This window comes from Crotalus tigris, unplaced genomic scaffold, assembly GCF_016545835.1.
Source record: "Crotalus tigris isolate CLP2741 ecotype Arizona unplaced genomic scaffold, ASM1654583v1 scf7180000017551.9496454, whole genome shotgun sequence".
Lineage (NCBI taxonomy): Eukaryota > Metazoa > Chordata > Lepidosauria > Squamata > Viperidae > Crotalus > Crotalus tigris.
In genome coordinates this window covers 7470921-7494991 of record NW_024096469.1, presented here as the reverse complement: position 1 = coordinate 7494991, position 24071 = coordinate 7470921, and the positions used below count along the sequence as shown (strand labels likewise).

The 24071-nt window shown below is 39.2% G+C and overlaps 2 protein-coding genes across 8 annotated transcripts in view; both read right to left on the bottom strand.

Annotated features, from left to right (window-relative positions):
• ENDOV (endonuclease V) overlaps positions 1-18748 on the bottom strand; it is a 30851-nt gene extending 12103 nt beyond the window's left edge. For 2 of the 7 annotated variants that reach the window (XR_005557010.1, XM_039346045.1), the window contains exons 1-8: positions 17719-18740; positions 15714-15885; positions 14623-14757; positions 13683-13722; positions 13005-13117; positions 12352-12420; positions 11819-11947; positions 462-538 (exon numbers count right to left, since the gene is read on the bottom strand). Coding sequence is in view for 5 of the 7 variants with exons in the window: in XM_039346045.1 (XP_039201979.1) it covers positions 462-538; positions 11819-11947; positions 12352-12420; positions 13005-13117; positions 13683-13722; positions 14623-14757; positions 15714-15885; positions 17719-17777 (794 nt within the window). In the remaining 2 variants the exon portion in view is untranslated. Of the gene's footprint in view, positions 1-461; positions 539-10213; positions 10297-11818; positions 11948-12351; positions 12421-13004; positions 13118-13682; positions 13723-14622; positions 14758-15713; positions 15886-17169 lie in introns of all 7 variants that reach the window. The other 5 variants (XR_005557022.1, XM_039346066.1, XM_039346057.1 and 2 more) reach the window with 5 other exon arrangements.
• A 54-nt stretch (positions 18749-18802) lies between these two features.
• LOC120309132 (E3 ubiquitin-protein ligase RNF213-like) overlaps positions 18803-24071 on the bottom strand; it is a 117936-nt gene continuing 112667 nt past the window's right edge. Inside the window, exons 61-65 of the mRNA XM_039346031.1 lie at positions 23984-24064; positions 22015-22212; positions 20362-20451; positions 20075-20253; positions 18803-19977 (exon numbers count right to left, since the gene is read on the bottom strand). Of these exons, the coding sequence (XP_039201965.1) occupies positions 19818-19977; positions 20075-20253; positions 20362-20451; positions 22015-22212; positions 23984-24064 (708 nt within the window). The 3' untranslated portion in view covers positions 18803-19817. The remainder of the gene's footprint in view (positions 19978-20074; positions 20254-20361; positions 20452-22014; positions 22213-23983; positions 24065-24071) is intronic.

Genomic DNA, 24071 nt, shown 5'->3' with positions numbered 1-24071 from the left:
TATGTTATCCCAATCCATCTGTAGAGGCTGGATCTTAAATTCCACTTCTTTTTTCCTTCATAGAAAGTTTACTCATACTAGTGCTACTCACTGGAAGATGGATTTCTAAGAATAAAATGTCATTGTCCTAGAACGACTCTGGATGCATCACAGCAAAGGTGACGTGCAACTCTTTCAGAACATACTTATTTCCTAGATACCTCTGCTGCCAAAATAGCACTTTTGCTCCAAGATATGAACATGTTTTATGATCATCTCAAGGTGGTAGCAAGCCTGATTCAAACATGTTGGGAAACCATGTAATTTGCAGAGGCGTCTGAGGCTTTGCCAGAAATAGCTGGTCCTGAGGAACAGGACGGACCCTGGATGCTACTTTAATGCCTTTCCCAAAGAGCATTAAAAAAGCAGATAGACTGGCGTGTGTGTGGCACATACAGCTTTCCAGCTGCATAAACGCCTACCTCTCTGGCTGAGGAGGGGACACAGCAATGTTGACCTCCATATGTTTCCGGACATATTCTCTGGATCTTATATCTGCCTATAATCAGGGCCAAGAGGAAAATAAGAACAAAAGACTAATTAGGATGACTGGTGCAAGTGACAATTTCTAGGATTCTAGGAGAATGGGAGGAGGCAGAAAGGATAGGGCGGCTGGGCTCTGACATTACTGTACCTAGAGGGGAAAAAAAATCATCTCACAAATATCAGTCCTAGTCAGATTTAGGCCAATCACAAAGCAGCTTCTGTCCCAAAGAGAACTGAGGGTTACATCTCATAATATACCATATTTTTCCGTGTATAAGACGCTATTTTTTCCTGCAAACACCCTGTTCAAAAATCAGGTGTGTCTTATACAAGTGCAGCGTCTTATACATGAAAAAATAATGGTAACCTCCGCAGCCCAGGGCATGCCTGTGGGTTCTTTACATGCCGCTGCCATGCTGCCTGGTGCAGGTGTCAAGCCCATGGGCTTGCCACTAACGGGAGGGGGGAGGGGGCAAGATCAGATGGCGGTGACCGAAGGCAGCGGATGGGACCAGCAGCATGGACGGCAGCGACAGCACTTTCCCTCGCTCGTACCTGTATGCTGGCCGGGGACCCTGTGGAACGCAGCTGCGAGGCCGTCCTGCTTGATAACAGTGGCCGGCTGAACTTTCAGATTTGCCGGCTCAGCTGTTCGGCACTCCACCAAACAGCTTATTGGCGTGGAAAAACAGCGGGGAGTTTAAAACCTACGTTTGCTTCCCTTGCCTTGCTGTCATGCCGGTGCTCATGCTGGTTTGTTTACCGGGGCCGGAAGGCTGCTCCTGTGAACTGACTATGCATGCTCATTGTGCCAGATGCTGGTTAGGTGGGTGGGGGGTGGGTCCGGACGGGAAGCATCTGTTTAGAGCGCTGGGAGGCGGTTGCTCCCAGCGCTTTGTTTGCTGTAAGCTTGGTACTCACATGCCAGAGCGTCTTATACAAGAGTGCATCTTATACACAGAAAAATACTGTATTTTTGGACTGGGAAGAAAATGAGTCTCTTCTGCTCACCACAGGAAATAATTTATACAAAATAATAAATAATTTATACAAATAATTTATACAAAAATCCATGTTGAATGAGACCATTGGCTCCCCTAGCTAATATTATTTTTCAGTTGTGCTCATGGAAATGTAAGAAGCGTATTCTGAGTCAGACTATGAGTCGAACCTCTATATATAATCTTTAAAAATGTGGATAGCAACTGTACACTTCTTTCCCTTACCTGAAAGTAAGGACATCTGACTGGAATAAAACTACCACATCAAGATAAGGGTAGTTTTCATTTTTTTTTACTTTACTGTCTCCAATTTACATTGTTAAAAAGATCCACTAAATAGCAGGTTTTCATTAAAGAGGTTGGGAACCAGGCTGGGACTGCACCAAGAGGAGAAAGGCTTATAACCGATAGCTTCTTATACATGCCACATTACATTCTCTATCTGAACCAGTTCCGCTGTGCTTCTTTCTGAGAAAGAAGCAAGAGAATGCCAAGCTGCCTCTTTCAAACAATGTGTATTTTATTCCACTCAAAGCAAAATGAGCAGTTTGATGTGGGCTGCCAAATGCTACCTAAAGGAAATAAATGTGTTAATGGACACCATGCTTGCTTTTCTAGGATTGGGTCTTTCAATACATATAGAACTGCTGCCAAATTCTGGAGCAAAGCCAAATTGGGTGACAGCTTTGGCATCTGGTACAATTAATCTTGCAGTGGAACTGGGTAAGGGATGAGAAGGTTGAAGAAATTCGATGGCCGTTTGAATTTGGAACGATTCATCTCAATGGGCCATAAGCAGGTCTGCACAGAACATATTTTAAAGATGAACGAGAGACTTCCCAGACTCGTCAATCTGCTAGCAACAGGAATTGAAGCACAATGCATCCGACAAATGGCAGGATGGGAAAGACAAAAAAAATCAAGAGGTCTGGTAGTACCTTTTCAGATTAACAAATTTTATTAAAAGGCATCAACTTTTGTGAGTTGCACTCGCGTCATCACTTCACTGTCACCAAAGCCTTTTAATAAAAGGTGTGAGTCCTTCTGATTTTTGCCATCATAGACTGACATGCCTTAGAAGAGGGAGGGTGATCCAGAAACACCGAACTGCTCTGGCAAAGGACTACAGCAAAACAGAGGGAAAAGACAAAATGTCCCCATGCGTGCATAGAGGCAGTCAGGTTTCTCAAGCCTGTCATAGCCTCAGAGCAGGATCTAATTGAGAATCTTCTTCCTCAGGTTGATTTCATTGGAGTAGCAGCAAGGAATACATAGGTATGAAATTAACCTGATGTACAAAATCATGGAGGCCCAGATGTGTTGAGAGTCACTTTTGGTCAATCCTGTTCTATCTCATTGACTTAACTCCTTATGTGAGCAGTTCCTTTGCAGACACCCTATCCTTTGGCTGCTTTCTTCAATTCCGCTATACATTCTACCTTCGGCTACTCTTAACTACCGTTTTCACATTCTTCATTTTGTTTTTGTTTTTTTTTGAAAAAAAATTTTATTTTTCATTTTTCAATACATTTAATACATTCAATACATTATAAAAAAATACCTTTGAAATAAATTCATACATAAAACCTTAGGTGTCGCTCGTCCATCTCCCCCCCCCCGACTGTATCCGCCCTCTCTACCTTCCTTCCTTACTTCCCTCCTCCCTCTCTCCTCTCTTCACCTCTCTCCCCTCATCCTTTCCTCCCAACCGACTTCATTTTGTTATTCTTGATTTATCCTTTCTCTACAATCATTACAAGAAGTATATAAGAGTGATCAGGCTGAAGAAAGTAACTACCCTAGGACTACCAAATCTGGGCTGCAGAAATCTGGACAACCACTAGACTGCAGCAAAGGTGATCCCTTAAGTAGTATGCAGAGGCTGTTTTTTTATTTTTTAGCCCAGATTTGATATCTCTAGACTAGCTCCAAATGACCTAGTGAACTTTCTGGGTGAAGTGAATCCAATCCCCCCCCCTTTTACAGGTATACTGCGTTTTACTTGTTGAACAATGCTCCTTGTGTCCATTTAACATAGGTCTTCTCAGCCAAAATTTTATTTCACTTTCCTAGGAAACAGGACAGTTTACAAGTACTCGGCAGAGATTATGAATTTCAGGCTATATCACAAAATAGGGAACAATGGAGGGAATGGGAGGGATGCAGGCTGGTATCAAACATTAAATCCTTTGGTTTAGGGACACTGAATCAATGAACCCTGTAGACCAGGGGTGTCAAATTCAATTTCACTGAGGGCCACATCAGCATTGCGGTTGCCCTCGGGGGGGGGGCAGAGGTGTGTGGCCTGGGTGGGTGTGACCTACTGGGTGGGTGTGGATGGAGTGGGTGTGGCCTATTGGGTGGGCATGGCCAGCTCTACATCGTTCGCGTAAAGGGTGCCTGTGGGGGCCTGGGCAGGAGTGGGACAGATCTGAGGGTCTCTGGCAGAAGGGTGTGGGACCGGGGCAAGTGCCAAGGCATGGTCCACTGGAGGAGCCTCACTGCCTGCTAAACCCCCTCCCCCAGAGCCCATCAAGCTGGATAGGTGAAGTAGGCGAGGGCCATTTGCTGACTACTTCCAGGCGATGGTGCATTTCTTCATTCCTCACAAAGGGTGACAACTCCCTAGCATGCACCAGGGGGCAGGGCCGACACGGCAGGGGCTGGTTCCTCACTGTTTCCAGACAGCCTTGTGGAGCTAAGGCTGAATGCATTTCAGCACAGATGGCCACCACAAAATTGTACATTGGCTCCCTCCTGGCCAGCCTGGGCCAAGGCAGCGGAGGCCGTTCCCTCACTGTTTCCAGGGTGTCTTCACGGTCCGCATCTGGCCCCCAGGCCTTGTGTTTGACATGTCTGCTCTAGAATGCCAATGATGATAGGAACTGCAATCTTATAGGATCTAGAATGGCATTACTGTTTTAACCTATTATGTTAACTATGCTATATGAAAGAACAGATAGAATCATTCACTATTGGTACGTAATGATTTAAGCTTCCAGGTTAGGGAGCAGATAAATAACTTTCTGTAACACAAAAGCTTGCATCCCTCATGAACGGGGCCAGGGACAAAAAGATCACCTTGGCTATTTTGCATGTCCACCTTTTATGAAAAGAATTGGGGCTTGAACATTTAGATACATTTGTTATGACAAATTAATTTGTTTTAGATCTGCCTAACAAAATTAATTTACATCATTTGGCTCCATACCAACCAATTCTACAAGGCAAAAACTGTTGAACACAAATGGCTCAAGCCAATAATTACTGGCAATAACCGAAGCTAAAAGCCGGTCATCTCCAACATAATTAAATGCCATTTAGCCATTTTGTTTGTTTTGTACATATTTTAGCCAACTTTTCTACTTTAAAAGCACCTGCAAAACATTTTAATAACCAGAAAGTTGGAAACAGAATTTTAGATATTTAAAAACTAAAGATGGCTTTGCAAAAGCAGAGATGGCATCTGCAGCAAAGACCATGGCTGGTGAGCATACCAGTTCCTTGGAACCTCTAGATCAGTGTTTCTCAACCTTGACAATTTTAAGGCATGTGGACTTCAACTCCCAGCAATTCCACATGCCTTAAAATTGTCAAGGTTGAGAAACACTGCTCTAGATATAAGCAGACTGCCCATATTGGCTCCGGATGGCTGCTGCTCCTGGCTAGGAGACCACAGGAAAGCCGTTTTTCACGGGTTTGAGCACAGGTGACAATCGGATTTGCCCTCTTGCTCCCAACCAAGGTGAAGACTTTTAAAGAATGCTAAGTTTGCAAACCTCACTTTCTATTTGCTTTCAGAAATTGCTTATTAACTACTCTATAACTAGATCTAGATCTACTCTATAACTAGAACTAGATCTAGGTTTGAAAAAACCTCTTCGGGTGAGTTTATCTCCAACTCTGAACCAAATATATTTAAAAGCTTAAGAACTTAAAGAATTTGAAATAAACAGTGAAAAGCTAAATAAGATTTTGATCTAAGGTAGTTAAAAATTGATTAAGGGTCCGGGTAAATTTACAATATTGTAAAATAAGGTTTCTGAATTATCTATAAAAAAATAAAGAACTTCTTGTAGGAAACAGGTATAGTTTGGTTATCCTAGCAATGGTAAGTCATAACAAAAGATAAGTGATGATTTTAGAAAGTGGACATTGGAGGGGAATAAAGTTTTTAAGCAGGAAAAAAAATATAAAGGCTGATGTCAGTTAATCCTGAGACTTACAGAATGATACAAAACATTATAACAAATGTTAATATTAAAGGAAATCTTTGAAGAATGGAGTCAGAAGTTAATAATTACAATATCAACATTGTCAGTAATGATATGCTTCTATGGATAGACTAAAACATGTTAATGGAGGAATGAAAGATGTGGACCGATTTTTTTTACTGAATACAGATTATAAGACATTTACAACAATAATAGCAGAAAGGATAAAGAAAATTTTGAATAATTATATTCACCCAGATCAAAATGGATTTTTACCAGGACGACAAATAAAAAATAACATGAGGATAATACTGAATACTTTAGAATTTTACGAAGTTCATCCTGAAAGACAGGTTACGCTGGTTTTTCTTGATGACCAGAAGGCATTTGATAATTTGAATTGGAATTTTATTATAACACAATTGTACTATATGGATTTTGGGACAAAATTTGGAAAGATGGTTGAGAAAATATATATTAAACAAACAGCTAGGGTAATTATAAATGAGGAAATGATAGAAAAAATGATATAACCAAAGGAGTAAGACAAGGATGCCCACTTTCTCCTCTTCTATTTATTTTATCATTAGAAATACTTCTTACAAAAATCAGAGAGGACCAAGAAATAAAGGGTTTAAAAATTTAAAAGGAGGAATATAAGGTCCAGGCCTTTGCTGATGACTTGGTATTTATTTTGGAAGATCCATTAGAAACCGGCTTTAAATTGATTCAAAAAATAAAAGAATTTGATGAGGTAGCCGGACTTAAGATTAATAGGAATAAATCCAAATTAATAACAAAAAATCTTACAAAGGCACAAGAAAGGGAATTGGAAGATAAAACAAAGATAAGTATAACCAAGAAAATAAAATACTTAGGGATCTGGCTTACAGCGAAATGCTCCTCGATTAAGGAGGACAATTATGATAAAATACTACACCAGATAAAAAAAAGATTTAGAAAATTGGGAAAATTTGCAAATTTCATTTTTAGGGAGGACCGCTACGGTCAAAATGAATGTATTGCCAAAAATATTATTTCTGTTCCAGGTTATTCCAATAAAATTAGGGAAAACATTCTTTCAAGAATTAAATAAATTGATCACTAAATTTATATGGCAAAAGAAAAAACCCAGGATTAAATTAAAACTCTTGCAAGATACGAAAGATAAAGGGGGATTGGCGTTACCAGAGTGGGAAATATACTACCAAGTATCAAGCTTAACTTGGCTAAAAGATTGGATGGATTTGAAAAATACTAGAGTCTTAACAATAGAAGGACATGATTTGCAAGCAGGGTGGCATGCATTCCTATGGGACGAAAAACATAAAATACACAGATATTTTCAAAGACACATAGTTAGGAATGCATTGCTACAGACTTGGAAAAAATAAAACAAAAACATTATACAAGAATTCCAATGTGGTTATCCCCAACAGAAGCTTTGAAATACCCAAATCTATTGGATATAAATAAGATAATTAGATACAAGGAATTAGTAAATGAACAGGGAAATTTGAAAACAAAACAAGAATTGGAACAAGACATTGGCAGAGAGATTGATTGGTGGACATTTATAGAAATTCAACCTAAATATACGGAGGACAAAAAATTATATGAAATCCAAAAAGAGCCGCAAGAATTGGATAAAATTATACATGGAGCAGAAATAAAATTAATTAGCAATTTATATAAATACCTATTGAGATATAAAATGGAAGACGAGGTTGTCAAAGACTAGATGGGCAAAAAATTTCGGATATAATATAGAATTGGAGAAATGGGAAAAAATATGGGAAATAAATATAAAATTGACTATGTTGGCAGCATTCAAGGAAAACCAGTTGAAAATGTTTTATAGATGGCATCTTCCACCTGCAAAGCTTGCCAAGATGTTCCAGAATAACTCGCCAACATGTTGTAAAAAAGTACATGGAACATATTATCATCTATGGTGGACATGCCCAGTTGCAAAAAAATACTGGTCTACAATAAGAAAATGGATCCAAGAAATAATAGACCAACCTGTAGACTGGAAACCAGAGATCTTTTTGTTGGGTATTTTAAATAGAAAATATAGTAAAGAAATATGGTACTTAATTTTACATATAATAACGGCGGCAAGAATAGCATATGCACAGTGCTGGAAAAATGAGAATATACCATCAGAGGAAGAAGTAATAAGAAAAATCCTGGACTGTGCTGAGATGGACAAATTAACAGAGATAAAAGAAAAGGAAGACACAGAGTATTATATAGTATGGAACAAGGTGTATGTCTGGTTGGAGACTAGAAATAATAGAGGAGAATAAATATGGAAAGGTCAAAAGTGAAAATATGTGTACACATGAAGGAAGAAAAATGTAAATAAGAAATAATGGGGCTATAAGGACAAATATTTCAAGAAGAATAATGGGGAAATGTAAATATTAGATTACCGTTAAGTAATTGCTGTAAAAAAAGGAGGTATATATTGTGTGTATATGTGTGTTATGTGTTGCTTTGTTCTGTTTTGGCTTGTTGGTTAAAAATAAAAATTAAAAAAAAAGAAAGATGTGGATCCAATTTTATGTGATCAAATAAAGTAGAGAACATGGAACTACAAATGAAAGACAAAGATAACGATTTGGAAAATGATGTGTTAATGGATATACAATAGAAACTGGCAGAAGTTTTAAAAATTGAAAGGAAAATACAAATAATTCGCCAAGAAAATGACATGGAAAATACATTCATATTGGATTTAGTAAAGGTAGAAAGAAGATAAAGAAGAACTGGGAAAAAAATCTTATGACAACTTTTGATTGAATGAAAGATTAAGATTGTTAGAAGTAAAATGAAGAACTATATAGTTGCTTGATTTGATCAAGGTTAAAATATTTTGTTGTGATATTCTGGCAACCCTTTATGGACTTTTTGCTAACACTAAGACTGAAATGTTGAGGTTTTACAGATTTATTTATAGTTCACATGGGATGAAGAGATGACTAATTTTGAAAGTTGTGGTGATGAAGGTTGGAAGTTCTCTCTTTCTCTCTCTCCCTCTCTCTCTCTCTCTCTCTCTCTTTCTCTCTCTCTCTCTCTTTATTATATACTCTTTTCGTGTTCTCTTTTCTTGCACATTCATTCTTTCCATTCTCTTCTCCTTCTCTAAGTTTAGTTTGTATTAGGTTTTACTATTGTAATTAAAATTCTTAATAAAATTACATTTGAGATGATTAAAAACAAAAGATAATCAGTTTGGGATGAAAATAAATATGGCTTAAGATGAGACCCTTACATTGTATGAAAATCTCTCTCCATAATTGATTAAAAAAAAACTAGTTAGCAAATAACTATTCCTCTTTGACCAAAGTCTGTGTTCTCAGTGATGAATGCTGTGGCCCAGAGATTGCAATGGCTAGGTATACAATTGGCTCAATATCCAGGAAATGGCAATACTGAACATTTCAATACCTTTTCAATAACATGCCTTCTGTTTCATTTTCCTGCTTCCTCATCAAAGATTATTAATGCCACCCTCATTGTGCTTCCATAGCAGGGAAAGGGAAGAGCAAAGTGTCCTCTTAGATTGTAGCATCATTTCACTCTTAACATTCTGCTAAGACGGCTTAATCTAGCTTATTAACCCAAGAGGCTAATCAATAAGGGGGGTCATGTTGCCTTAATAATCCTTCAAGATTGCATCTATTTTTGGAGTAGACTAGCAATAGCATTAGAGACTAGGGATTAGGCCAGGAGTATCAAAAAATAGAAAACATCAGGCTGGTCAGACTGGACAAGAAGCCCAAGACTGTGCAAGTGCTTTTTTTGCAACCTAAGAAAAGATGGCAAAACTTATTACTTCTACTATGTATTATTTCTATTATCCCAGGGCTGCAAGACACCTCTTCTTACTTTAAGCTTGTTTCCACTTTTGGGCTGCAGCTTGACTTTCCCCAGAGAGAAAAGTGGGAGTGGCAGCATAAAGATGCTAATGGGCTGTGAAATGCAAGACATGCTGCAGCAATGGAAGAGAGGATGGGAGCAAGCAGGACACAGAGTTGTGTCTGTGTTGCAATGGAGATACATCAGAAGGAATATTACTGGATGACTAAAAGTTTGAAGGCTGTCAGTTTTGGCACATGAAATTTTACTTCAATAAAATGGCATCAGAGGTGATGCAAACACTGGCTCTCTTGAATACTTATGGCTTCTGTGCCAGTGCTGGAGGCATTGACAGTCAAGAATCATGCATATATCTTCCTACATACTAGAAGAAGGAACATCTGCTGCTTCTAATCACTATCATGCACAGAGCATGGACCCTAATTTTGGGGCTGTGTTATTTGTTCAGTAATTCTTATGAAGATGTGTGGGTAAGGAACATAGGAAGCTGTCCAATATTGAATCGATCTGCTGGTTTTTCAGCTTGGTACTATCAACACTGCCTGAACGTGGGTTTCAAGGATTTCATGAATGCATTTTACTGACCTTATCTAAAGATGGCAGGGAATGAAGTTGACACTTCTGCAGGCCAAGCATAAATCATTGAGTCATCTATCATTGAGCCACACCTTAAAGACAACATCAGGAACAAAAATGCAAGCAACAATCAAGGACTGATCAAACGCAAGGCTACCAGATCTGAGTTGCAAAAATCCAGACAACCAATAATGGAAGCAAAGAGATGCAGAAAATCTTAACATTTTGTTGTCGCCTTGTGGCGATTTGTATTCTGCCTTCCTTCTACAACTAGATTTTCACATCTAAAGTATGTTTCAGCTCAAGAGAAGAACATCTCAACATGCTGACCTTTGTTTCCCTAAAACTATTTATTGCTGGGACCTATAAGGGGTTTAAATGGACTCTCTCTTTGAAGCTTAGAATGAATCTAGCCTTTAGAAAGATGCTGACATGGGTGTGGTGGCCCTTTATTGACTCATAAATCTGAGCACTCTGAAATTAGGAACGGTACCTTCTATTAGAATTGTCACAAGGTGAGGAAACTGCTCTGCTTAAGCTTTTCTTTGCCACATTTGCCACACATTGAAGGGATGGATGCAACTTGGCAAGTCTGTGGCCGACACATTTTGTGCTAAAATCACTCCTTGCTCAAACTGTCTCAAGGTACATAAATGGTAATCCAGCACTGCCATCCACTGGCTGCATTCTGGTTCAGCAATCTCTGTAGCCTGCAGACTCCTGGAAGGATCAGCAGTACAGTTGGCCCAGCAGATCCTATTCACTGAGCAAGCAACGTGATCCAAGAACTAGTTGTATAGAGCTTTTTGTTTAAATATGGGGTGCTTATTCACTGAGAATACATCCTGGCTTCTAAATCCAAACATTACTGTTCTAAAGATTTTTATTTTTTTTTTCAAAAAAGGGGATAACATGGATCTCCCCGAAAATGGAGCAGATACCATTTCTGCAAATCCGGAGTAAATTTTAGGTTTTAAAAAGGAAGTGTTCCTTTTTAAAATCTAAACTTTAAAATTCCTATTTCAATTTCTCTGATACTGCGCAAGTTTCAACTCTTTGGAAGAGTCTGATATAAATGTAAATTTTGTATACATTTATTTTAAATTAAAAATGTTCAATCTATTTTTGGTTTTCAATCAACAGGAAACCTAACAGTTGAAATTACTATATCTTGCTTCTGATTCAATCAAACTGCATAATTGCTTATGTAGTCCCAGATGAACTATGTCATTTTCTAAATTTCCAAATCAAGCCCTAAAATGATTTATTTGCACATTTTCCAGGAGACGGAATATTGAAAATAAACAGCAATAGGATTGCTGTCAACTTTGCAGCCTATTTATGACTTTCCAGAAGTATTTGGTGAAGTATAATAGTAAAATAAATGAAGTTCAAAATGATCTGATAGAGCAGAGCTCAGATCACCTAGCCCCCATCTAGTTTCCTAGCCTCTCCTAACAAGGGTGTCCTCTAGAATGATGAATGGACTTCTGCTCCCAGAATTTCTAGCAATGGTCATTGTTAGTTAGGAACTCTGGGAATTGAAATCCAAACGTTTAGAGAGTTGACCAAGTTGCTTAGCTTGAGGTTGCTGGTATCAACATTCTATCATACCTGCCGGATGGGCTCAGGAATCCGATACTTGCAACAAGAATGGACCAGGCGCACAGCTGACAGTAGATTTATCTTATGGCCTACTGAGATGTACACAGGTTTGGAACTCTTGGCACAGCTACGCAACGCCTGGGCAGATAAGAAACAGAGATACTGCTAGACACATGCAAACTGTGCAACGTCCAAGGAACATGAATGAAGAAGAACAGGTGTCTCTTCTATTTAACAAAATAGCTCTGTGGAAAATTTTAGCTAATGGAATGAGAAACTGGATTTAGAAACGGAAGAAAGAAAAAGAAGGTGAATATGCAGCATTCATTCATTCATTCACATTTATTGATCAGTTTTCTATAAGCACCCCGGACAAAATCTGATATTTAAGACAATGTTCATGTTGGAAAGCAAAGACTGCTTCAGTGACTGAGGATAAATCCGTGACTGAGGATAAATCGGTCTTTCTTTTTTATTGCACTCATTTCTTCAGATTCTTTCCACTTCCAATAGACATGCTCTGCCTTCCCAAAAGTACTTACCATACCCAAGATTTTCCCAGAGGTACTTGTGAGTGGGAATGCATCTCCTCCTGCCTGAAGATCTTGGATCTGAAGTATGGAGAAAGAAATTTACTACAGCAGATGTGTTGGGACAGATGAGTAATTGGATTAATTCCGGATTAATTCCTAAACTGTAGCCTTTTCTGAAAAAAATAGGAGGGGATTGTGCTAGTCAAGTATTAGTGTTTCTTTTCCATTGCTGTTCTACACAGGACATCTCTAAATAAAAGTCTGAAATCAAAATAGCTTGGCTGGAATTCTCCTTTAAAGGTTTTATTCTGCATAGAAATAAGTGTCTTCCCCTGCAATAATCTTCATGGGTCAGAACCATGCAACATACACACACACACACACACACACACACACACACACACAGCAGGAAGCCAAGGTTAACTGTATTTTTTTAATACAGTGAGCAGAGCATCTTGGTCACTACATAATTGTCGATCAATCTGAACATATTTCATCCTGTAGGTAACACCATCGTTTTCTCATTTTAAATGGGGAAAAAAAACCCAGAACAGCTATTTGTACATAGCAGTTTCTCCAATTTTGACAAGATGTTCCTCTAACATCTCCCTACTGTTTGGAATTAAGAATGTGAAATGTAATTCACACCTTTCAACACTTACTTGTTTCTTGTGAATTTCATCATTGGCCAAACCTTCAACCTGCAAGAGATTTTTGGCTACACCAATACAGGGAAGACCTGTGAGAACACCAAGATGGCAAGCAATGCCAAAACCTGTTGAATATAATGCAGAAGAAGGAGAAATTGGGGAAAAACTGGTAAGAGAAGTTTCAATTTTGTTGTGAAGAGAAAATCTGGCACCACTTTTTAAGGGCAGGGGTTTGAACAAGCTCCCAAAGGAAGGGCAAACCATGATGAAACCAACGAGAAGGAAATAAGACTGCTGTCAATCTTGCAATGCATTTCTTGATGTTCACCCAAATACCAACTGATTATTCTGCTGTTCCTTTTGGGCATGAGGGAGGACAGACTTTTCACTGTCAGCAAGCAGGCTAGATCAGCCTACAGAGAGATGATGGAATTCTTTTGTTTGCCCTTCCTTCCTCTCTGACAACTGCCAAGGAGATGAACACGGATAACTTCTTTCCCCCAAGAGCTCTGCAAACACTACAATAATGAGAAATCAACCAATGACTCCCCATGCTGGCATCTACCAGGTATGCTCTAAACATCTCACAGATGGAAAGTAAATCTAAAGGATTTATTTTAAATCTACATGCAAACGTACATTACAATAAATCTAAAGGATTTACTAGCAAGGACGGCCCAGGAAACTTACCTCTGTGGTGCAGAATGCCGTTTCCATCTACAAGAAGCACCTAGGGAAAAAAACCCCACAAAGGGGCACTTCAGTAATAGGTAACACAGTGGGAAGTTTTTTCAGTAATGGAGATGTCAGTGTTGCCTGTGTTGGTCTGCATGCACAAAGTATCAAAAAAGAAGGCAAATAACATTGGTGGTCCTCTTCCATAAAGTGAAACCTAGTCACAGAATCTCAGTCACTGAAAAACATTTTTGAGTCTGCTGTGCAAGTGCATTGTTTGACTTCCCTCGAGATCAGATATATATATAAAGTGACATGTTCAAACTCATATTCATTTTTTAGTTGAGATCTCACCCTGGCTGGTGTTATCCAAGTGTATGGGTTTATAAATACTATCATTCTCAAGCCAATGCAAGTTATGGCTGTGCAGACTGGGAATTATGGGAGTTGTCTTCCCATCAATTTGCAGGGTGCTTTAGTTCCAAGAATCTCTTTTTGCATCTGTTTTATGAGAGAAAAGTTGCTGGAGGACTTTACTGTGCTATCTTGGTGAGCTAGGGCCTTCCACACTTTCCTAAAATGAAGCCTCTCTAGCTGTTTCATCCTGGCAGGAAGGGTGCTTTCGATTCTGACTGGATGACTCAACACTTTTAAATTAGGTTGGAGCAGCTGTCCTTTTGGGTCTGTAGCATAGCTTAAAGATGTTGGCTTTGGGCCTAGCCCTCTTAGAGAAATCATAGAGATGTTCTTAGAACTTCTGGCCTTCAGGTGAGAAAAAAACAGTCACAGATACCTAAATGGAAGATCCATATTCACAGGGACTAAGCCACAAAATGCTAGAGGCTAGAAGTCTTGAAGCCCTAGTTATTAGTTCTTTGAAGGAGGGGAATTCTGGATGAAATATATCCTTGGCCTAAGGTAACAGCACTCCTTTCATTCACAAAAACTATCCCACCTGGGGCCTGAGGCCAGGCTTCTGTGTCTCTAGCCGCTGTACAGCCTCCAGTAAAAAAGGGACTTCTCGGAAAGCCAGGAATCCTGCCACATAGGGAGCATTCACAGCCACCACGTAGCAGTCTTCGTAGAGGACCTGTGATGACAGAAGAAAAAGTGACATTTTGCCAAGGAGCAAGACTAGTATTTTTAAGGTCATCTAGGTTAGAGATGGGCACTACAACTCATGAACTGAATGGAGCTCCCAGTTCCCATTTGACATGCCCTAAACAAATCAACAAAATGGTTCAAATTTAACCTTCTCATGTGTTTGCAAATGTAGGGTGAAAATAGATACAGCACTGTAAGCCTCTGCAAGGCAAAGTATCTACCGTTATTGCAATACTACATTGCTCCCTACAGTTCTAGAGACTTCTTTAAAATGTAAATAAAAGTAAATAAACATTTAGCATTTACTTAAAATATTAAGCAAGAAAGAAATAAAAACCCAGGTAAGAAAAAGGATTTCCTGCTTCTGATCTCAACTAAAACTTAAAGAAGTGTCACATCCCTTTCCTTTGTCTACCAAACTGTTCTTTGAGATTATCTCTTTCAAGTCTCAGAGCTGGGGGAAAAAAAAAAGCTTATCTCCTGCCAATTTTTTCTCTCTCAACAACTCCAGAATTTTGTATTTGGCAGCCAAGGCCAGGAATATTTTGATTGCTCAATGTAGTGGGCAGACAATCACATTTGTGCTCTCTTGCAACTAAAATAAATAAATAAATAAATAAATAAATAAATAAATAAATAAATAAATCAGAGGACTGGGAGATCACAGTTTGAAAAGTGACAAGTTAAATTGACAATAGCTGGACCACATCTAAATTTGACAACAGTCCCAAAACTCACCATTGACTCTTGAATTGCTTCTAAGATTTTATCCTCAATCCTACTACCGAAACAAATATCTCAGTAGCTGGAACCCAATCAGTAATTAAAATTACTAAGGCAGGCAGTCAAACTTTTGGAAACTGGATTTTTAATCTTCTTAATATATTAATCCTAGATGTGCAAAAATTCCTTGTAATGCCTTTAGCCTTTTATCTTTGTTACCTCAAGTTCTGGGTAGCTGAGCACCACTAGTGAAGCACAGGCACGTGTGGCATCTTCTTTGAGATAAGACAAATCCATTCCTCCAACTCTTTCCAGTCCAATAAAGGAGGAATTGCTCTGCCATTCTTCTGTGTCCTGTTCAATCACATCTTCTTTCATCTGGATCTGTTGACTAAAGAATACAATAGGACTAGATAAAACCTGCCTGTTCCCAGTATCATTTAAGGCAAAAAGCACTATGGGTGATATAAAAAGTGGTAACAAACTCTTGTGGAAAAATAAAGCCTTAAAAAAATAAAGGGCTTTTACGAAATTCCATGGGTGAAAGAGAGATCTTTATTTTTGCGCAAAAAGGTTCAGAAGTGATTTAACAATCAACAAATTTCTGAACAAGGGGGAGGGTCTGAACTAAAGCTTTATAGGTTTCTTTCTCTCAGGAACAAAGGAAGCATAGATGGAATCTTATATTGTATATGGAATCTACTTTGTGTAACATTCAGATAGTTTCTCACACGTTAGCTCCATTTCTCATGGGAATAACAATGAAGGCAGTTTTTTTACTTTTATACAATGTTTCTAAATATGCATTAGGTCATCCACGTACTATTAATACAGCTTTTGGCTAACACAGCTTTCAGAGATTATGCAGACACATGATTTTTGCTTTTAGTGATTTTTCATTATTATTATTATTATACTTTATTCTTCTTTATTCTATGTTATTCTATTCCTTTCCCACTTTAAAACGAAAGAGAGAGAAATGCATGTAACCGACAAATGATGCTTCCAAAATAGAATGTTGAACTATTTTGAATTTTTTGAAAAAGAATTTTTTTTCAAATGATCATGAATATTTATTGGTTTCAAAGAACTTAAGAAATGACCCTATTCTATGCCTCCACTATTAATCCACTGAAGAACATAAAAACAGCCACACAAATCTGCTAGCTTCCACTGTGGCTGACCAGATGTGGGGACTCCATAAGCAAGAAATGAACCCAGTATCCCGCTGAAGTTGTCTAGTAACTGTACGTGGAAGCATAGTGCCTCTTATACTGGGGCTAAATATCTTCAATATCCTGGTGGCAATAATCCCACTACTCAATTCATAAACAGGAATCCTGGGGGTCTCCAGATATGGACAACCTGTGACCTTCCACCTACTTATTGAGACTAACAGGAACTGGAGAACTCAAACAACTTGTTTTAAGTGTCCTACAGTATTTTCTTCATCTTCTCTAAATCTCCCACTATTTTTCATGGGATGATCTCAGCTTCTAGAACTGAGCTATAGAAAGGAAAACTTCTCCATCTTCATTAACGCTGTATCAGATTGTGTTGCTATCCTGTGATCCTTTGGTTCTCTACCCAAAATACTCTTTTCTATGCTGAAATGTTCTACTTGAACTGCATCTTTCTCCAAAGAGGTCTGCTCCAGCTTTTGATTTTTACTGACTTGTTCTGTGCCCTGGAGAACGTTGATGGATTTCATGGGCTTTTTTTCAGATGGTGGATTAAATGTCACTGTAGGCAGGGCTGTGTGGTGATCTGGACTCTAAAGGGAGAAACACAGGAAAAGATGCGCTCCTGTGCCAGCCAGGCTTCCCTTCGAAAACCCCTTCGAATCAAGATCACAGCTTGGTCCTAACTAGAGAACCCGGGGGAAATCAGCTGATAATGTCTAGATCCGGAGCCCTGAATTCCGGGAAGAAGGCACCACACCGCCTCCTCTCTGCATGCTCAGGGCTGCTCGCGTTCTTGTGTAGAAGCGAGTCCTCTTCAGCTCAGGGCAGGGGGGGAGTCCGGCCAATTGCCCCTAACGGCTTCCCTCCCTATTCCCAACCCGGCTTGCAGGGAAACGCCCTCTATCCCTCTGCAGCCACTAGGGACCCAGGAGGCGGAGCCAGACTCAGTAGCTCAAAGAAATACAAATCCCAACTTCCCCGGTAGCAGGAAGATCTCCCGAGCCCTTCTTCATCCCTGGTTCCCCCGGCTGGCGTTTTACCGCTCCCAGCGCCGCAAAGTCTCTCCTTCTTCCTCCCTTGTTCCCGTCCCGTCCGTCATTGCGTCCGCGCCCTGGGTTTCCTACTTCCTGGGACTTCGGGGGCTCTTCCTGCACGGTTACGACGCCCGGTGCTCCGTCCCTTCCTTGGGCTTCCTGTTTGCACCGAAGGGCGGAGGCATGAGCGACCGTGCTGGCTTGGAATCCAAGGCGGGTTGGATCTGTTCCGACGGAGCGTCCATAGCGGCAGCTACAACTCTCAGCTTTTTCGACCGAGAGCGTCCGCAGCCGTATACGCGCTTAGCGCACGACTAGATGGCAACAGGGAGATGGTTTTAGATAATGTCTACCATTCGAGATTTAGTCCAGACGTGGCAGTTCTGGTGCGAAGCCACTGGTGTTCAACACGCTTGTGAATAAATCCAGAAATTACACCCATTCTCTAGCGATAGCTATGGGTAATTAGTTTGATGAAGAAACAACTTTCCTGTTTCCTAATTAGAAATGGAAAATCTCGTTGCTGTGCGGCTCCGAATGTGTAATCTTGCAGAGTACAACTCCAGGAAAGTTAAGTAAAAAAAAATCCAATTAAGGGAATTTCATAAAGGGGGAAAAAGAACCGACTTTATTGGACATACTATAAACCAGGAAAAATTACCATCGAACCGAGAAAAGATTCCCCTCTCATTAACTAAAATGAAAGGAGAAATTACCATTAGAACGCATGAAGACCAATGTCTTCCCAATTTTCCTTACAGGTGGCAGGTTGGGTGACTTTTCTTTCGCACCAATGATTAGAATGTGTGGTTAATATCCCAATTCTTATAGAAGGTTCCTCTCACACAAAGAATCTCTGAACAATTTAAATCTATGGTTCATGGATTACATTCACATAGCAATGACGAGATGTGAGGTAAAGTTCCCTGCTTCGAAGAAATCTGTGGTAAAATTGTTAACGGTTTTAGCTTGGTGAATTGCTAAATGTCAATTAACTAAACGTTAAGCAGTAAAACCAAACTCATGTTCCCCAGCTCAAGAAAGGTGACGTAAGGTGCTATAGAAGTAATAAGGGACATAGTCTGAACACTTTTGTAACAAGGGATTTTTTATTATAAGAAAAAAAAGGCTAGAAAGTAACTTTTATAAATTGCAATTTTTGAATAGTGAAAAAATAAGTGGAGGCATAATGTTCTCTGCCAGCATAGCTACCTGTATTAAGACATTATCCCTGTACAATCGAAGGAAGAACACAAACTCTGTTTCTTTAAATCCTAGAGGTCTGGAATGACAATGCCTAATGCATAACTTGATACAAATATCAATTAACAATTAAAAAAGAATGGAACTATTTAAATACATACTTATCTTTGGCAACCAAAAACTTTCAGTCTTTTTTTTTTATTTATTTAGAACATCTTTTAACAGGAAAAAAAATAATTTCCAAAACTGCTTAGAAAAAAACTCAGTAAATCAAAGAAAGCGCAACCTCATGGCCTGTTTCATATAGTATTCAATTCAGAAGACTATCAGTAAAACATGGTTGGGATGGTTCACTTACATACTTGCTTGATTCTATCTACTTGTTCAAATACGTAGTCTCAGAGAAGTAGACAATTCAGTATATGAGAAAAGAAAATTACAAAGAAATTATGTCCCTGGTTAAAAAAAAAAAAAGACAACTGATAGCATTTATAAAATCCAGGGAAGTCTAGGGAAAGAAGATTGTTTCTCTGCTCCCCGCCAATTCTAAATAGATTAAAGAGGAAAATTTATAATGAAGTCTATAAACCCAAACTTACAGATGTTACATGGTCCTTTCAGAAATCTGTTAACAATGAAAATACTTTTCTTTGAATGAAGTGTAGCTATCCAACTTGTATTTTCTAGAAATCCTTCGTTATCTAAAGCACCAACTCCTTTATGTTTGTGCATCACTATTTATTCACATATAGCACCACAATCCTTTAATTTAGGATCACCCTAAGTGCAAAAACTTGTTATTTCCTTCCTTTCTTTTTGTACAAGTATAAAGAAAAACCAACAATTAAATACACTGCTCTGCTCATCAGTGAAGAGTGAGGAAGAGTGGAAAAGTATCTGGATTAATTTCCTGGACCGCATCCACCCCGTTTAAGAGTAGCAGCTATTTTCCAGGCCGCGATACACTGGGAAACCTGGATATCTTCTGGGAACATATCATCCAAGTCCTGAAGCTCACTGCTACCTTTTCCTTCAAGATAGGGAATAAATGCTTCTTTCAGGCTGGAAAAAAAGAAAACCAATAAGCCCAAAACAATAAGATACTCTACAAAACAGGATGTATTTCACTATAAAGGGATTGGGCTGCTCACACTCTTACCTCCACGTAGGACTGTACTCTTCTCCAGTTCTGGCATGTTTCAATTTCAGCATGATCATTTCATGCAACTCTTGAAGGAAGGACTCCAGCGCTGTCTGGGTGAGGAAAGCTTTGAGAAGATCAATACTATCCACTGTGAGTTCCTCTTTATAGTCTGCGCTGATCTCTCCAAAAGGATCCTGGATAATACATTATGAGGAAGAGACGGAGAGAAACAGTTAAGCGGGGAGCGGAAAGAAAACAGCGACAAAAAGTGTCTAGCGAGCACATCCTTATCCACATCCTACCTTTTTCAAATGCAGCAGCTGTTCTGATTTGTGACTAGAAAGGAGCTGCCACAATGAAATGGCATGCTTTAGCTGACATCGGCTCAGTGCCTAAAAGAAATATAAACATACACAAACAAACATAAAGGGTTATTTTACAAATGATAAATCAAACGTATTTCTAAATGGCATTCATGGATGGCCATTTAGGCCAGTGGTTCTCTACCTTTTTATACGGCGACTCCCGATCATAAGGACGCAACGCGCACGCACGGCACCCCCCCATGTGCGGCGCCCCCCATGCGCGGTGCACATGCGCAGCGCCCCCGAGGGGAAAAATGGCGGATCACGTTGTTTGGCGACCCCCGTAAAATGGTCGTTCAACCCCAAATGGGTCGCAACCCAAAGGTTGAGAACCGCTGATTTAGGCAATAAAGCCAAATATTAATATCAACTTTTCTAATAAATTCTAGAAATCTTTTAATGGGAAGAGCACTTGCCAACATTTTTCATGTAAATTCTGTGCAGACCAACACCAAACTCAACTCTTGTATGAGACAACTGATGCCAAAGAACAACAAACATTCTGCACTGCCTCTGAACACCTTATAATGCAAAGGCATCTAGATTGTATATTGTGGATTACATCTCTGGCACCATAATGTCTTGGCCCAGTCTAGGGCTATCCTGGGAAGAAAGGGGGTTTTCTAGGTGACTATAGCAATGTTCCAGTTGGTAATTGTAATAGTCTTCTAGACAAAGAAGTAGACTTTTTAAAAGGTAGGACTAATTATAATATTACATTTAACTACAAACAGCAAGATCAAATATAATTAAAAAATTAGAAGCCGGGGTGCACAAAATGTTTTGCCATGAAACATTTCAAATATTAATTTAGTGATGTTTCCTATCTTGAGATTTCAAACTATTCCAATTGTTAAACGGAATTCTTCTGAATAGTGTTTGAATCTGGAACAGAATTACAGAATATTCATATTTCAAGCATTTTCTCAATAATTAAAAATGATCTGTTCTGCACTCGAAAGCCCAGCTTTGAACTTAAGATTTAATTAAGTTTCACATTTAGAAGTAAGATGTTCTATGCACTCGTTTTTTTATCTCTACTGTTTCCTCTGGATGATACATCTTTTGGATGTTATTCTTTATTTTATGTCCAGAGATGTTAAGCTACTTATAGTTGTTATAATTGGTCAACCTGGAAAGTTGCTTAATAAATCCTAGAAAGTACTACTTAAAATGTGGTAATGGCCATTGGCTGCCAGTAGAAACAGTGGGATGTATTTGTTTTACTTATAAATTTCTTGTAAGCAAATAACCTGTTTGAAATGCACTTACTTGATCCATCAGGGATCTTTTTAAGCTCTCCAGTCGTACTATACTTTTCCTTTCCACCACCCGAACACTACCAAAGTACAGTCCAATTAAAAGGATAATTCTCTACTATAATCTCAAGAAGACCAATATTTACCACTCATGAACATGTTTAGAAACTTTTTTCAGTGATCAGAATAGTACAGATCTGATCTAAGTGAGGAAAACGTCAGCTACCTTTCTCAGTCTGAGCTACACATACAGTATATAGCCTCAGCCTCACTGGCTTTTCTCTTTCCTCTTGCAGAGATGAAAGGTGAGCCTCTGATCCCCTGCACTCACCTTCATCACTGGAAGACTTATCTGATTGCTCATCCGCAGGACATTTTCAGTGTAATCAGTCAAAGTCATATGTGAGTCACCCCCAGTTGTAGCCAAGAATCCTAAAATAATTTCAATGACCGAAAGTGCATCACAGATGTCAGTGTACGAAACCAAGTCCCCTCTGATCATGCCCATTTTAGAACTTGAAAGAGAGCTCTGTAATAGAAGGAGATAAGATCAACTGGTATTTTATTCCTGAAACATTTTTCTATAAAAAAAGGCACTTATGCTATCTGACACCTCTTCAGGGCATGTAAGCAATGTAAAACTGCACACATATTCAAGCAAGCTGCTGCTTTCACCAATGCTCAACCTCCATACAAAGTTTTTTCTACTAAGTAATAAGTAAGACTCCCAAGATAAATAGGTAAAATTACTTCAACTGAACAGTAAATTTTCTGGAGACTTTAGCTAAGTTCCCTCTTTAGCCACCAGGGTGCACTGTCTGCATGGGTAAAGACTTCAGGGAAGTTCCCTCTCTGACCACCAGGGCGCACTGTCTGGATAATGACTTCAGCGAAGTTCCCTCTTTGGCCACCAGGGTGCACTGTCTGTGTGGGTAAAGACTTCAGGGAAGTTTCCTCTTTGACCACCAGGGTGCACTGCCTGTGTGGGTAGAGACTTCAGCAAAGTTCCCTCTTTGGCCACCAGGGTGCACTGTGACTAGTCTGGTCTGTGCTGTTAACACAAGCTTGAATCATTTGTTTCTTTCTCTGCTGGCATCTCAAGGAGAGGGGGTCTCTTTCACCCAGCAAGAGCCAGTTGTCATAGCAATTAATTGCCCTATTTACAACCGGGCTGATAAGCGATGCCTCCATGAGGGATATTCCTTTGTTAGCTTGTCTATTAAACCAGTTCTGAATAATTTCTCAAGTCAAACTCAAACAGAATTCTTTCTTACTTTCATCAAGGAGACAACTTCTTTCCGTTGGGAAGGTAAATTATCTCTATTTACTTTGAGCTTAATTACTTCCTTTCTGTTGGAAAGGCATTCCTTCAACACACACACATCTCTTCACTCCCCACCAACACATTCCTGGCATTCTAATCCCGCTGGTTTGCATGCGAAAGAAAGGGAGGGAAGAGGCTTGCTTCAGTTTAAAGTCTCTCTTTTCACCTTTGCGTAAAGGCACAGCTTTAAATGTTTTCCTGAGATCTACTTTTAGTCTTTCTTACTCCAGCCAAGCAGATGTATGGATGCATTATATGCAGGAGTTCTGGGAATGTTGCTAGCAAGCAGCCAGTTAAAGATACAGCTTTAGTTTTTTGCCAAGCATGGAAAGTAATATCTCTTTTTTTACTTTTGCCAAGCAGATGCATAGAGTTGAATTATTCCTTTTTTACTTTTCTGGAACCATGAACTGAGATGCGTTATAGTTCTGATCCAGATAGCATAAACTCCACGAAATGGTTTTAAACAAATATTTATTGTCCAGGAATTCTAAGCCGAGACTTATTTTGCAGTAGATACATCCGATCATTTGCATATCTGTCCATTCTCGTAGGTAAAAAAGGAATAATTCCCCATCTCAGCTAGGCATGGTAACCGATGCCAATCGATGCGTATATGATGCTTGATTAAAACAAAGGCTTTACAACCATGGTACATAGCCAGGACCTCCTCTCATAAACCTTGAAGCCCCTCCCACTGACTAGATAAGATATAGGACTGACTAACAACTAAACTACATTCTCTAGAAGCCACCTCTTAAGGAGACAGTGTTTAACCCTTTAAATGCTAAATGCTCTAACACAGTTCTTAAGCTAATATATGCTCTGGCCAGAGTTATACTGGTCCAGCACAGTAAACACACACCTTCCTATAAGCAATGCATATTGAACATCCCATGGTTTACAATCAAGTAAATAAGCACAAAATGGAATGACAGTGAGATTTGCTTGTCTTTTTCTCTTTTCAAAAGCTCACCTGAGTTTTCAGCTTTGTCTTGATATTGCTGAACAGATGCTCATAGTTTTGGTCACATCTGTGTATCAGTGTGGGTATGCCCTATTAA